Below are 16,116 nucleotides of genomic sequence, written 5' to 3'. Positions count from 1 at the left end.
GTACCACTCGCCAGCTGAGAAGCCACAGTATCTGGGAAAGAGCCCGTTTACTTGGTAAAGTAAGAACTACCACTTGGCTGTAACACCTTTTTCATTCTTAACCACATAAATTATAAACCTACAGAAATTCCAGGAACGAGAATCTCTGAGAATTCTGCTTGTGTATTCTGTAAGTTACATATGATTTAAGAGAAAAAAACCAACTCAGTATACCTGTAGATGTGAGGTTCCAGTTATGAGGTTACTTTAAGAATAGTTTGAGTGGATTTGTTTCCTCTTCTTTTTGACCTGTAATACTGCAGTATAAGAATGATGGCAGCACAACTTCCACAGGTAACTTCTACATTTATTTTATACCAAAAAAGTTATGTGCAACAAATAAACATTCTTACATATTTACATTTGTTTTTTTTTTACCAGTTAACAAAACTGTGTCCTAAATCTCTGATAAAGAATATTCCTATCTAATATTAAAGGGGATATCTGCCCAGTGAACTCCATTTTAAATGAATGTTTACTCTGGAGTTTAAAGCACTAGTAATATTTTTGATGGGGCATACTATACAGATCATATACCTCATACTTCGGCCATGCTTAATAGTTCTATAAGAAAACATTTTATCTTTTCTGGGATAATTCGTTAAAAACATGTTTAACCAATTGGCCTGGGCTCTCACCACACTACACCCCTTTTGTTTTACTGAAGGGTAGTTCTCATACATGAGGAGTCCTAAGTGCTGCCTAACATGTCTGAGTAGCGAGAGATTTTCCCAGTGTTTGCATATTAGGTGCTCCTTCCCAAATAGGTTACCAAAAAAGGTAGTGGGTTTCTTGTTGGCATCTGTTTAATACTGATTTTCAAGATCTGTCAGCATTCCCTGGTGTCAGGCAGAGATACCAATCTAAGTTACGAAGTAATTGTTGAAGGTAACCTTGCACTTTTGCTGATCGTCTTAAAAGGAAATATAAGAAAACTAAAGGCAACAAATCATTTTAATTTCACTATAGTCTTGGTCCTCTATCCTACCTTGTTGGTCCAAAGATCTCTTGTACCAAAAGATCTTTGTCGCTTAGAATGCAAATAGTCACTGCTTTCACCTCTTTAAAAGTGATGGGTTTAAGGAGAGGCTACTTACATCAAGTAAAAGTAATTCCTGGCACACAGCTAGTTAAACCTGAGTAATTTCACTTAGTTTACCCTTACTGACAGCAACTAGCTGTAATGAAACAACAATGAGGTTCTCCAAACCACCTAGCTTCCCTATCATATAACCACAACTTCTCTTATTTCTTCAAATGATGTGACTGTCAAGTTAATAAGAGACTTCATTTACAAATCATTTCAAAAATCAAGAAGCATGGAATTACTGCCAAAAACAGAAATTCAGTTTTTTCCCTAATCTGTTCTTCAATGTCAGTGGCTAGTAATTTTAAAATAGTCCTAACAATACTGGAATTTTAAAACATGGTATCTTTCTTCCCCCTCTTCCGGGGTGACGTAGAGGATGTAGAGGGAGCCCACACTCTTCCAGGGCACAAGTACCCAATAGCACCCAGCAGGGCCCTGTTGCTTACTGAGACGTCGGCATTACGAGCTGCAGTGCAGGCAGCACATGTTCATCGCTCAGTGAGAAAAAGGTGATTAGTAGTTCTGGATCATAGGAATGTGGCCATTTTTTAATACAACTGAAACAGTGGTGTTTCCCCCCAGGCTTAGGAAAACAAAGGAAAAACTTGAAGGGTCTGGCTGAACATTTTTACATTTTCTCTTTGAGCTGAAGACAAATATTTTCAAGAGGGCAATATCAAGACAAGCTTTAACTATACTCTGCTGATTGATACAAAATATGATAAAAAACAAAAACAAAACCACAAAACACCACATTTTAAATTGGGACACGAGGAACTTTAGCACGACCAGTGTTACATATACCACAGAAGTCTTAACCGTTGAGCCGTTGCCACTGTAGCTGGGAAAAGAGAAGCAGTAAACGGCTCGTAGGACTGGAAGCACGGCGACGTGACCTCATTGTACAGTTCACTTCAATATCAGGACTCGTTTCTCCATCCACACGAGGCATCTAATCAATGCTTTCTAGAGTTCTTTAACTATAGAAATAAGAACAATACATACATAATAAAACAGGCATTGAAATATTCACATTCATGGGAAAACATCAGGCTGGATGAAATCTGAATTAAGCTCTCTTTTTACAAAACTGGTTTAAACTCAATAGTTCATTACAATTCAGATTTTATACTGCCTTGGACCAGAATAATACATTGCATCAATTATGACAGTTAGTTGCTGACTCTACATATACGTTTACAGAGCAGAGCCTGTCCCCTCCTTCAAAAAGGCAAATACGCACTTAAATTACCGGTCTATTTTTAATATAATGATTAATCAAATTGAAAGCAAAGTTATTGCTACTACTTCTCAATCTAAGGAATAAAATGATTACACAGAACCTTTATATAGAATGCAAGTTATCTACTTCATGCTAAGAAAGGAAGGAAGGACACTTCTGCCCAAGTTCAACAGAAAATATTTGGTTTGAGATTTAAGACAGAAGGCACTTTTAACATTTTGATATGTTAACCTTAGAAGCATACTGTCACAATTTTATTTGGGTTAATTCAAATCACTTTAAAAAATTCTGCACTTGTATAGTTATAGAAATAGTGACAACATTAGTATTTCACCTTCAGGTATTTCTACCTAAAGTACTCCAGATTAAGCTAACTGAGCAGCATATCAGCCCTAAAGTTTACATAGCCAATATTTTACTCTAAAACAATTAAGTTAGAAATCTGATTAGTTAGTGCAGAAAGAAACGGGAAACACAGAGCTATCCAAGAGCAATCCTACTCTGGAGCGACTGGGCTTATACTGATTATTTCAAAGCCATAATACTGTTTGGTTGGCACCAATGTTAAGGAAAAGTATCTAAATAAAATTCAACTGTTGTAAGAGACTTTACCTTAAAATTCATATATTTCCAGCTTTTCTCCAAAGAAATGTACCCATTTCCCCATCTTTAGTGTCCTGAAGGCCTTGGACTTGGTGGTTTGGTCACATGACTCACTCTGTAAGGTAGAACTGATCCAGTTTTATGACTAGACATAAGTTTGACTTGAATGTCCAAAGAGTTTCTTCCTTGCGGAGGAAGGAGATGAAAGGGAACCAACTACCCTATTATTTTTGCTGTCAATGCTGGACCCACCGCTGTCAGTACTTTTCACAAGACTCTCTATGCACTTAACTATTTTCACTTTTTCTTCAGTCAGTGTTGAGCTGACAATTCTTCATTGCTACACTTCAACTCAACTGTACAGCAAGTTCTGCAGGGATGGATCCAATATTTCTACCTTTATTTACAAATATCACAGAAATGAATTCTAGTTGAATCTACATGTTTAAATCCATTGGCTAAAAACATATTACATATTGTAAACATGGCAATACTTAATACAGTATCTATTCTAAAATATTTTCATGTCATGATCACATTTGTTATACCTGAAATTGAATTTATACATATTGGAGAGTTATTAGCAATGGTTGCTCACTTTACAACGGAGGGCTACATTTAATTATTTCAGAAACATCTTCAAAGTAAAGTTAAAGCTTGTCTTTGATTGGCTCGGCGTATGCTTTTTTTTTTTTGTATCCATATTTAAAATGAAGATTGACACAAAAAATACCCTTCTAATTTACAAGATTTTAAAAAATCAGTTTAAGATTCTTAGGGAAAGTGTCTGTTGTGAAGAATAAAAAAAATGCGAAATTAACTTAATGGAAAAAGGGACTTGGGACTGTCAGGTAAGAGTTCATCGGGCTGTCAGTCCTGCTTGGGCTGCAGTTGCCGTTTCCAGGCCTCGTTCAAGTAAACTAGTCGTTTGTAGTTGATGATAAGAAGAATGAAGTTCAGCACGTATGTGATGACACAGATGATGCAAAACTCCTTCAGCACAAAGTACAGAATGTAGGCCAGGTACAAAGATCCTACTACAGACACGATGGAGGATGTCATGAGGATTAAAGCTGCAACTGCACTTGCTGTCATGCCTGCAAGAGAAAGAGACACTTGGCTCAGTCAGACCTTGACAATGGAAAGTTTCTGAGTTCAAAGGTAACCTTTTGTGATTTGCTACTGTTGAAAATATTGATCTTACAGAAAAACACTATGAAATTTGAGAACACTACCAACATATTTTGTTAAGATTATGCAGGTTGACTTTGCATAACAAGGCAATGTTTTTGACTTACCAATATTCTAGATCAGCGGTCGACCAAAGGTTTCCTTAAACCAGCGGTTGCCAACCTTTTGGACCTCACGGACTACAAGCGGACCGCCGGATGGTGACTGCTGTTCTAGATGACATGTTACTTATTTCATAAACTAGCCTTAGCTTTGGCACACAAAGAAAATATGCAATCTTGCAATCACATGCAATGAAGCTGATCTGTGAAACTACAGTGCCACCTTTCTTAATGAATAAAGTAACCTTTCTTCCTAGCAGGACACATTTTCCCTGTCCTTCTCATGACAGGCTCCTCATATGTGGGAAATAAAATTTGCTTTCCCATGTTTAGACCAAATTTATAAAAAATCCATAATGGGAGATGATTACACCAGCATGCTGAAGAAGGAAGAAAAAAAAAAACATGCAGAAAGGCTCACCCTGGAGGATAAGGAAACCACATTTGACCAGTTGACCACATGTGGGTCAAACCAGATCAAGAAAAAAGGCAGTTACATGTGCTAGGCTGGGCCCTCCTGACAAAACCTTGCCTGAATTCTTGATGCCATCAGACATCTTTACATGTACTGTTTTGTAATTTCCTGTATCCAGCAGTACTGAGAACACGTGCATTTATTTTTAAAGAAATAGCACAGAATATTAAGCTACCCTCTTACCCAACAACTAGTAAGTCAGAATAACAGAAACAGAAAAAATAAAAAAAGTGGTGGTAGGTTTGAAGAAGTTAGTTAAGGAGCTAAAATCCATGCTGCCTGTTAAAGAGAAGTGGCCTGTGGAACACAGCCCAGCCACAGGGGCCTGACTTGCCCATGCCACCTGTCAGTACTAAAGTATGATGCTTTAAGAAGGCTCTTCAAGCCCTAGCTGGGGTGGCTCAGTTGGTTGAGCATTGTCCTGTGCACTGAAAGGTCGCCGAGTAGATTCCTGGTCAGGGTACATGCCCAGGTTGCAAGCTCAATCCCCGGAAGTGGTGGGGACACGAGAAGCAGCCAATCAATGTTTCTCTAAAATCAATTATATATATATTTTTTAATGGCAAAAAAAAAGTCTTGGAGCATCGTCCCATATACCAAAAAGGTTGTGAGTTCAATCTCTGGTCAGAGCATGTATGGGAGGCAACAGTTCAATGTTTGTTTCTCTCTAAAATCAACAATCCTTGGGTAAGCATTTTTTTAAAAAGGGAAGCTTGCCCTTGCTGGTTTGGCTCAGTGGATAGAGTGTCGGCCTGCAGACTGAAGAGTCCCCAGTTCGATTCTGGTCAAGGGCACATGCTCGGGTGTGCAGGAGACAGCCAATCAATGATTCCCTCTCATCATTGATGTTTCGCTCGCTCGCTCTCTCTCCCTCTCCTTTCCTCTCTGAAATCAATAAAAATATATTTTTATAAAATAAAATAAGGGAAGCTTTCAGAACTAAGATGCTGTTGGATTATTTATGCCAGGGACTAGCAAATCTGACTGGCCACTTGATTTTGTAAATAAAGATTTACTGGAACCCAACTATACTAATTGACTTATGTAATGTCTATTGCTGCTTTCACACTACAGTGGCTGAGTTGAGTAGTTATGACAGTTAGCAAAGCCTCAATTATTTTTTAATGTTTTTATTTATTTTAGAGAAAGGAAGGGAGAGGGATAATAATCATGACTACATCCTAACACCATTGTGCAGATTAAAAGAGCTAATAGGTATAGATACTTAGAATGCTTTATAAACACTAGCTATTAGTTAAATACTATTGTACCAAACTTGTTCTAATGTAATGTAATGTAATGTAATGTAATGTAATGTAATGTAATGGTGGTTTGGGATAAACTCCCAGTGGAATTAAAATGTGCTGTAACTCTAAATAGAGGATTGTACAATCAAGCAATGGAATATTCTGTAGCTGTGAAAAAGAATGAAGACTTAATGTTCTGCTATGGAAAGATCACCATGATATGTCAGTCAAGCAAAACAAAAAGGATGTAAAACAGTGTGTATAGCATTTGCTTTTTTAAAAAAAAAGAAAATTAAGATTATGTGTCTGTATTTTCTTGTACTATATGCCTAAAGAAATTCCCTAACAACCGCAACAAGAAGCTACCAGTCAGGGATGAGAGGCAGTGGGAAGTGGGCAGAGGGGGACAAGGGTGGGACAGACTTTTCACTGTGTAGAATTTTATACATTTAAAAAAAAACTTTTGAACCATGTGAAGTACCAATGAATAAATTAAATTTAAAATGCTGTATCTCAAATAACTTAGAAGTGAAGATGATGTGCTCTGAAAACTGTAGATGAGTTCAAATGTGCCTTCAATGGTAAAGACCCTGACATTAAAAATGCATAAAATGTTGTCCTGGCCAGTGGTGCTAAATGGTTAGAGTGTCAGCCCAGCACCGAAGTGTGGCAGGTTTGATTCCTGGTCAAGGGCATTTACCTGTGTTACAGGTTTGTTCCCAGGCCCTGGTTGGGGTGTGTGCGAGAGGCAACAAATCAATATGTCTTTTACATCGATGTCTCCCTCCCTTCCCCTATCTTTCCCTCCTCCCCCTCCATCCCTCCTCTTCCACTCTCTCTAAAAATCAATGGGAAAAATATCCTTGGGTGAGGATTATACAAACAAGCATCCCCCTACCTAATAAAATAGTAATATGCAAATTGACCGCACCTTCGCTACGCCCAAGCCACACCCACCAGCCAATCAGGGCGAGTATGCAAATCACCCAACAAAGATGGCGGTTAATTTGCATACGCGGAGGGAGGGAGGAGTGAAGACTGAAGACAACTTAGAAGGAAGAGGGAGGAAAAGCGGAAAGCAAGGTGAGGTGGCTGCCAGAGGGAAAGCCCAGGCGGGACGGAGCTGGGTGGGCGGCAGCGGCACGCGGGTGCAGTCGCGGCGGCCGCAGCAGCAGTGCACACGGTCGCAGCAGCCGCAGCGGCCGCTTGCAGGATTCTTCCTGCAAATGGGCTACTAGTAAAATATGAATAGAAAAAATACATATAATACATGATTTGAAATATCTATACATAATGATATTAAATATAATAAATAGAAATGTGTACCACTTCTATCTCCAAAAAACATTTCTTAGGCTATTTTAATTTGGGCTTAGAAATCCAAACAAAACCAATAAATGGAATAAAAAGTGAGAGTCTCGCCCCTGACCCCCAACCACCACACCCTTATACATTTACATGCACATATATATAACACACACACACACACACACACACACACATATATATATATATATATATATATATATATAAACATTATACCACAATTTGCTTTTTTCACTAAACTATGCCTTTATCTTTTCACCTACTTTCTCCTTTAATGGTTACACTGTTTTCTCGTATGGATGTAACTTAATTTATTCAACCATTATGTTTTGCTAAGCTGCTTCTAATTCTTTGCTATTTTAAACTATACTGCAATGAATAATCTTGTGCATGTTTTTCTATTTCTACAGGATATATAAGTATGGAATTGAAAAACTTACTAGGACATTGAGAAAACTTTAGATTCACAATTTGCCTCATAACAAATCAACTTCAGTTAGAAGAGCACAGAAGAGCTGGCAGATAATAGGATGAAATAATAACAATTGAAATGCAAGGGCAAAAATAAATGAATTTAACTTTAAAAGTATGAAAACTTTTATACATTCAAAATCCACAAAACTAACATAATAAAAGGATAAAGAACAGGTTAAATGTTTGTAAAAAATATGAAAATGGACTATAATCGGGATCCCATAACTAAATTGAAAATAAAAGAAAGTTAAAATATAGTAAAATAAAAATAAAAGCTACTAATATGTAACTTATATTAGGTATTTTACAGAAAACAGTTCCTTAAAATGAAGATGATGGAGCTTCTGGGAAACCTGACAATTGAGGGAAAAGCAGTTTGTTAATACCTATTAAACTCCATTTAAAAATCTTGTTTTTGTCTCATTCATCCCACATTTGGAAATTTATTCCATGGAAATAATTCAAAGAAGGAAGGTTGTGTGTGTGTGGGGGGGGAGGGGAGGGGCCGGGGACGGGACTTAAAGTTGATCTGTATTATCTAGACATAAAAAACTTTGAAACCTGATGTTAACAATAACAAAACATTTAAGAGGGTAGAAAATATAAGAGTTTGTATAAAAAGAAGTGAAAAAATTCAGAAGACAATGGAAAATAGTGGGTAAGGTAAAGGTGGTGGAATTATGAATATCATTAACCATCAATGTTTTCCCAAAGCATATATTTAAAAATAGCTAACAAGTATATAAAATAGTAAGGAGAAAGGTTTATAGGGAAGACTGGAGTAATAATTTCTCTAAATAGGACTGGTTTTTATAGACATCATGGGATGCCACTATCCCTGACTAAATACCAACAGATACCAAGTTCAGCATTACCTTCATCAAAATCAAAGTGAACCAAGTCTCACAACACAAAATGTAAAACAAACTATTGGTTCTATCATTAACATATGCTTTTATTTAAGATAAAGAGACACGCATCAGAGCAAAGACACAAAGTACTAAGTGGAATATAACAAAAAACTTATTTTTGTATTGCTGTATAATACTTACCAAGTAATAACTGTAGTATATAAAATATAAGTCCAAAGACACTGTTTGGCTGGTTTAATGCACCATCCTTTCCAAAAATGGAACCCAAAAGACCAAATCCTCGGCCCCATCTGTAAAATAAGGAAAACTAGTAACCCTATATTTGAGTTTTCCTATTTTGAAAAATGTAAAATTATCTGAGAATGTTATGCCAATATACCCATCCGTATCTCTAAATTGCCAATTTCTATATAGCCTCTTTTCTAAAAGGTAGGACAAAGTATTCTTTTTCTGATGGCTACTAATGTATTTACAGAAGGACTCTCTCAAAAAATTGTTTTTATTTATTGATTTGAGAGAGAGCAACACATTGATTTGATGTTCACTTATTTATGCACATTGGTTGATTCTTGTATGTGTCATGAGCAGGGATGGAACCCCACAACCTTGGCATTTCGGGACGACACTCTAACCAACTGAGCTACTTGGCCAGGGCCCAGCTCTCTGAATTTCAGCTAGGGTTTCTTAGCAGTGACACCATTGACATTTTGGGCTAATTCTTTGTGGTAGAGGCAGTTCAGTGCATCACAGGGTGCTTAGCAACCATGGCCAAATGTCCTCTGGAGCAAAAACACCCCCAACTGAAAGCCATTAACGTAAGTTGTCCTATTTGTTCATTCAAAGTATGCAGACAGAGAGGCAGATCCAAAATGGCACAGGAGGATGCTGAGCTTGCCCCTCCCAAGAACACATCCAATGTACACTTATATTTAGAGCAATTCCTCCTGAGAGACAACTGAACAGCTTCTGCACAACAAACAATAGAGAGAGACCACATGGAGAAGGTTGGGGAAACACAAGAGCTCTCCAGAAGTTGCGGGAACCGTCCAGGAACAGAGGAGCCGTGAGAGCCATTGTTTGCTTTCCCTTGCACTTGGACAGAAGGAGGAACTCTATCCAGGTTCTCTGGCCAACCTGCAGTGCTGCCTTGGCATGTACCCAGCCAACTCTCCCAAGAGCTAGCTCCAGCACAACAGGAAGGCAACAGAGCATTCATACAAGGGGCCCCTCCACCCAGACTGAGCCAGTGGGTATGGCAGAAAGAGTGCAGAGCTAGCAAAATGCTGTGGTACCTGCTGCCTGTCCAAAGAAACTGCAGAGACAGTGGGGTGCTGCTGCTCATGCATATGGAGCTGCCCCACTGGGAGAAAGTGTGGAGTTAGCAAAGCGTTATGGTACGAGTGGCACTGCTCCATCCAGAGAAATGTGAAGGACAATGTGATGCACTCACTCAGAGCAGCCCTGCCCAGACCTCATCGGGCTATAGAAGAAACAACAGGATACAGGCCCATATACCAGGCAGCCCGCCCTAAACCCACTCCTGGTCAGGCAGCACATGAGGCACCACACACACACACTACAACCAGCCTGCCAAAACCATCTGGTATGCAGTCTACACAAAGGCTACGTTTCAAGATTGAGAGAGAAAGCTATTTTATCTAATTCATAGGAATACGCACAGAAAGTAAAATAAACGGGGAGACGTAGAACATGCCCCGAATGAACAGGGAAAAAACCCATTTAACAAAACACTAATGAAACAGAGATAAGTAATTTGCCTGATATAGAATTGAAAGAAATGGTCACAAGAATGCTCAACAATCTGGAGAATAGAGAGAAACCAAGATGGCGGCATAGGTAAATACCTAAACTGCTGCCACGCACAACAATTTCAAAACTACAACTAAAAGACAGAACAGACATCAACCAGAACCACAGGAAAGCTGGCTGAGTGGAAATCCTACAACTAGAAGGAAAGGGGAAAGCACACGGAGAATCAAAGGAGCTGCAAAGGATTGAGGGACGGAGACACACACGCAGAGAGGAAGGGCGGCCGAGTGCCTGGCTGGCATTCTCTGGCGGGAGAGGGAAGGAAGCCCACGACTGCAGTGAAGCCCAGTTCCGACTGCACTGAACCCCAGTTCCGGGCAAAACACTGTGGAATCAGGCTCATACGAGGGGAGTCTGGACTGTCGGGTAGAGAGCAAGGCACTAGGAGACTCAGGGAAGCCGCAGCGGGGAGGGGTCTGGAGGCGTGCGCGCTTGCGAGTGTGCGCAGAGAAGACTGACTGCTGAGGTTGCCACTAGCTCTCCCTAGTGGAAGGGAGTTGGAAGCTCCTGACTGCACTGAACCCCAGTTCCGACCACTGAACTCCAGTTCCAGGCGAGCTTGGGGGAATCTGGACTGTCAGGCGGAAACTCAGGGGAGCTGTGGAAGGCAGAAGTCTGGAGGCGCGCGCGCAAGGGCAGGGCTGACGGAAAGCCAAGACTGTCTGCTCAGCCCGGAGACTCCGCCCCATCCAAGCTGAGCACAGAGGCTTTTGCAATTTTGCAAGTCTGGTCCTAAAGGCTGTCTCCAGCACAGGTCTCCCAGAGTCAACACAGCTGATACACATAGCCAATTGGCCTGGAGGTCAATTCCTCCCAGTGATACCAACAACAATCAAGACTTAACTACAACAAGGCTGTACACACATACCACAAAGGGGTGCACCAAGAGTGTCCACCTCAGATAACTGGGGAGGCTGACCCACTGGGCCATATAGGAAATCTAGCACACAAAGCTACCCTACCAACTCAGGGAAGCAGCGAAAATGCAGAGACAAAGTAACAGATCACAAACGAAAGAAATGGGAGGAAAACAAACGACTGGATATAGAGTTCAAAACCACGGTTATAAGGCTTTTCAAGAATTTCCTAGAAAAAGCCGATATATTTAACGAGACCCTCGAGGATATGAAAAAGGACCAACTAAAAATTAAACATACACTGACTGAAATAAAAAATATTATACAGAGACCCAACAGCAGACTAGAGGAGCGCAAGAATCAAGTCAAAGATTTGAAATACAAAGAAGCAAAAAACACTCAACCGGAAAAGAAAAAAGAAAAAAGAATCAAAAAAGTTGAAGATAGTGTAAGAAGCCTCTGGGACAACTTCAAGTGTACCAACATCAGAATTTTGGGGGTGCCAGAAGAAGAGATAGAGCAAGATACTGAAAACCTATTTGAAGAAATAATGACTGAAAACTTCTCCCACCTGGTGAAAGAAATAGACTTATAAGTCCAGGAAGCACACAGAACCCCAAACAAAAGGAATCTAAAGAGGACCACACCAAGACACATCATAATTACAATGCCAAGAGCAAAAGACAAAGAGAGAATATTAAAAGCAGCAAGAGAAAAACAGTTAGTTACCTATAAGGGAGCACCCATACGATGGTCAGCTGTTTTCTCAACAGAAACTATGCAAGTCAGAAGGGAGTGGCAAGAAATATTCAAAGTGATGAATAGCAAGAACCTACAACCAAGATTACTCTACCCAGCAAAGTTATCATTCATAATGGAAGGTCAGATAAAGAGCTTCACAGATAAGAAAAAGCTAAAGGAGTTCATCACCACCAAACCAGTATTATATGAAATGCTGAAAGGTATTCTTTAAGAACAGGAAGAAGAAAAAAGTAAAGATAAAAATTATGAACAATAAATACATATCTATCAACAAGTGAACCCAAAAATCAAGTGAATTAAAAATCTGAGGAACAGAATAAACTGGTGAATGTAATAGAATCAGTGGCATAGAAAGGGAGTGGACTGATAATTCTCAGGGGGAAAGGGGTATGGGAGGGTGCAGGAAGAGAATGGACAAAAATTGTACACCTATGGATGAGGACAGTAGGGGGGAAATAAGGGCAGAGGATGGGGTGGGAACCGGGTAGAGGGGAGCTATGGGGGGAAAAAGGAGAAACTATTGTAATAATCTGAACAATAAAGATTTATCATATTAAAAAAAAATCTTGAGAATAGACTAGAGGAACTAGAGAGCTTTTCAAAAAGTTAGAAAATGTAACAAAGTATAATTAGAGACAAAGAATAAAATAATACATTAGAAGGAATAACTGAAATAAATAATACATTAGAAGGAATCAACAGCAATATGGTTAATACAAATGAAAAGATTTGGGACCTGGAAGACAGAATAGTGGAAATTACCCAAATACAACAGCAAAGTGAAAAAATATAATTTTTTAAATTAGAGTATAAGGGACCTCTGTGATAACATATATCAAACAGTCTAAAGTTCACATTACAGCAATCCCAGGAGAAGAGTCAGAAAGAGGCAGAAAGTATATTTGAAGAAATAATGGCTGAAAAACTTTCCTAATCTGAGGAAGGAAATAGACATCCTGGTCCAGGAAGCAGAGTTCCAAACAAGATGAAGCCAAGGAGGCCCACACCAAAACACATTATAATTAAAATGGTAAAAGTTAAGGATAAAGAGTCAATCTTAAAGGCAGCAAAAGTGAACAAGACACATACAATGGAAACCCCATAGGCTATTAACTGATTTCTCAGCAGCAACTCTATAAGCCAGAAGGAAGTAGCAGGAAATAAAGTGTTGAGAGAGAGGAACCTAAAACCTAGAATACTATATCCCACAGTTTATCATTCAGAATTGAAGGAAAGATAGAGTTTCCCAGACAAATAAAAAGTAAGGGATACGGGCTCAATCCCCGGTGGGGGTGTGCAGGAGGCAGTAATCAGTGATTCTCTCTCATCATTAATGTTTCTCTCTCTCTCTCTCTCTCTCCCCCTTCCTCTCTGAAATCAATAAAAATATATTTAAAAAACAAAAAACTCCCAGCAGTCAAAAGCCCAGATGGCTTCACGGGTAAATTCTATGAAATATTTTAAAAATTAATACTTTATCCTTCTCAAACTATTCAAAAAAACTGAAGAGAAAGGAATGCTTCTAAACTCACTTTACAATGTCAGCATTATCTAACACTAAAATCAAAGACACTACAAAAAAGGAGAATTACAGGCCAATATTCCTGATGAACATAGAGGCAAAATTTCTCAATAAAATACTATTAAACTGAATTCAACAATGCATGAAAAGGATTACATAACACGATCAAGTGTGATTTATACCAGATATACAAGGATGGTTCAACATCCACAAAATAATTAATGTTATCTCATCCACAAAACCAAGGATAAAAAATCATACAATTCAACATCCATTTATGATAAAAACTCTCAATAAAGTGGGTAGAAGGTACTTACCTCAACATAATAAAGGCTATATATGACAGCGTCATACTCACACTCTAAGAGTAGGAACAAGCCAAGCTGTCCATACTAATGACAATTATTCAATAACAACAATTATTCAATAAAGAAATAAAAGGCATCCACTACGAAAGGAAGAAGCAAAACTGTCACTATGTGCAGATAACATGATACGCTATATAAAACCCCCTGAAGAATACATTAAAAATTTAATAGAATAAATGAATTCAGTAAAGTTGCAGAACACAAAATATACAGAAATCCACCGTGTTTCTATACACTAACAATGATCAGAAAGAGAAATAAGAAAATAATCCAATTTATAATTGCATCAAGAAGAAAACAATTAGGATTAAATTGAACAAAATAGGTAAAAAGACCTGTACTCTGAAAACTAAGAGACATTGACAAAAAAAAAAAAAAAAAAAACTAGAAGAGAATACAAATAAATGGGAGGACTGGAAGGATTAACATTGTTAAAATGACCATAATATCCAAAGCTATCTATAAACTTAATGCAGTCTTTATTAAAATACCAATGGCATTCTTCTCAGAACTAGAACAAAATAATCCTAAAATTTATGAAATCACAAAAGTCCACAAATAGCTAAAACAATCTTGAGGGGGTAAAAACAAAGTTAGAGGCATCACACTCCCTGATTTCAAACTATACTACAAAGCTATGACAATCAAAACAGTATGGCAGTGGCACATATACATAGATCAATGAAACAGAATAGAGAACTCTGAAATAAAACCTTGTTTATAGAATCAATCAATTGATGACAAACGTGACCAATATACAAAAGAGAAATGCCAGTCTCTTCAACAAGTGGTGCTGGGAAAATTAAACAAACACATGTCAAAAAATGAAATTGGAGCACTTTCTTATATCACATACAATAATAAACTCAAAATGGATTAAATATTTAAATGTAAAAATTAAAACCATAAAACTCCTAGAAGAAAACATAGGTAATAAGTCTGAGTAACACCTTTGTGAATATGTCCCCTTGAGCAAGGGAAACAAAAGCAAAATTAAACAAATAGAACTTCATCAAATTAAAAAGGGAATACGATAAAGGGAAGCTTCAAGAAAACAAAACAAAAATCTACTGAATGGGAGACTATATTTGCAAATGATATATCCAATAAGGAGTTGATATCCAAATACATAAGAAACTCATTTAAGAGAATAACAAAAAATATATAAAGAATCCTATAAAAAATAAGCAGAAGACATACAGTTGAACAACGAACATATGAAAAGATGCTATACATGTTATTTGTTGACATTTTGATAATAGCCATTCTAACTGGTGTGGGTGGTATCTCATTGTGTTTGTGATTTGCATTTCCCTGATAATTAGTGATGTATAGAACCTATTTTTAATTTTTGGAGGAATCTCCATATTGTTTTCCATAGTAGCTGCACTAGGTTGCAGATGCTCAACCACTGAGCCATGCTGGCCAGCTGAATGAGTGTGCTCTTTAAAATAATCAAAAGAAAACCAGTCATAGTTTTAAGTCCATTACAAAGCACTCAATAAAACCCAAACTTTGCTTCTGAAGATAAACTATCTAAGAACAAGGATAAATGATTATTAGTCACACTATTTTTTAAAAAATATATTTTATTGATTTTTTACAGAGAGGAAGGGAGAGAGATAGAGAGTTAGAAACATCGATGAGAGAGAAACATCAATCAGCTGCCTCCTGACACCCCCCACTGGGGATGTGCCCGCAACCAAAGTACATGCCCTTGACCGGAATCGAACCTGGGACCCTTCAGTCCTGCAGGCTGACGCTCTATCCACTGAGCCAAACCGGTTTCGGCAGTCACACTATTTTAATAGTACTCTGTATCCAAGAAATAGAGTGATACCTCTTCATAAATATGATATTGAGAGATCAGAATAAACTCAATTTTATAAGCAAGTGAGAGCCGTGAATATTTTTATTGTACAGAGTCATACATTTCAAGTAACACAGAGTATCTCCACCATATTTGGATATTCTTTTGCACATCGAATAGTTATTGAGCATGTTCTAGGTGCAGATAGAGTCAGGTGCTGGGGTCTAGGAGTGTACAAGTCAGACAAGATGGTGCTCCTGCAGAGCTTGTTTCATTTAGGGAGAATAAACAGGTAAACAAATGACT

The 16,116-nt window shown here is 38.2% G+C and overlaps 1 protein-coding gene across 4 annotated transcripts in view; it reads right to left on the bottom strand.

Moving 5' to 3' along the window:
* Positions 1-325: 325 nt before the first annotated feature.
* The window catches only part of VKORC1L1 (vitamin K epoxide reductase complex subunit 1 like 1), a 65,282-nt gene continuing 49,491 nt past the window's right edge, over positions 326-16,116 (bottom strand). The window contains exons 2-4 of one of the 4 annotated variants that reach the window (XR_003617510.2): positions 8,842-8,951; positions 2,985-4,072; positions 326-2,109 (exon numbers count right to left, since the gene is read on the bottom strand). Coding sequence is in view for 3 of the 4 variants with exons in the window: in XM_008141517.3 (XP_008139739.2) it covers positions 3,846-4,072; positions 8,842-8,951 (337 nt within the window). In the remaining variant the exon portion in view is untranslated. Of the gene's footprint in view, positions 4,073-4,273; positions 4,379-8,841; positions 8,952-16,116 lie in introns of all 4 variants that reach the window. The other 3 variants (XM_054714801.1, XM_008141517.3, XM_054714800.1) reach the window with 3 other exon arrangements.

This window comes from Eptesicus fuscus, chromosome 4, assembly GCF_027574615.1.
Source record: "Eptesicus fuscus isolate TK198812 chromosome 4, DD_ASM_mEF_20220401, whole genome shotgun sequence".
Taxonomy (NCBI): domain Eukaryota; kingdom Metazoa; phylum Chordata; class Mammalia; order Chiroptera; family Vespertilionidae; genus Eptesicus; species Eptesicus fuscus.
This window is presented reverse-complemented; position numbering and strand designations above follow the sequence as displayed.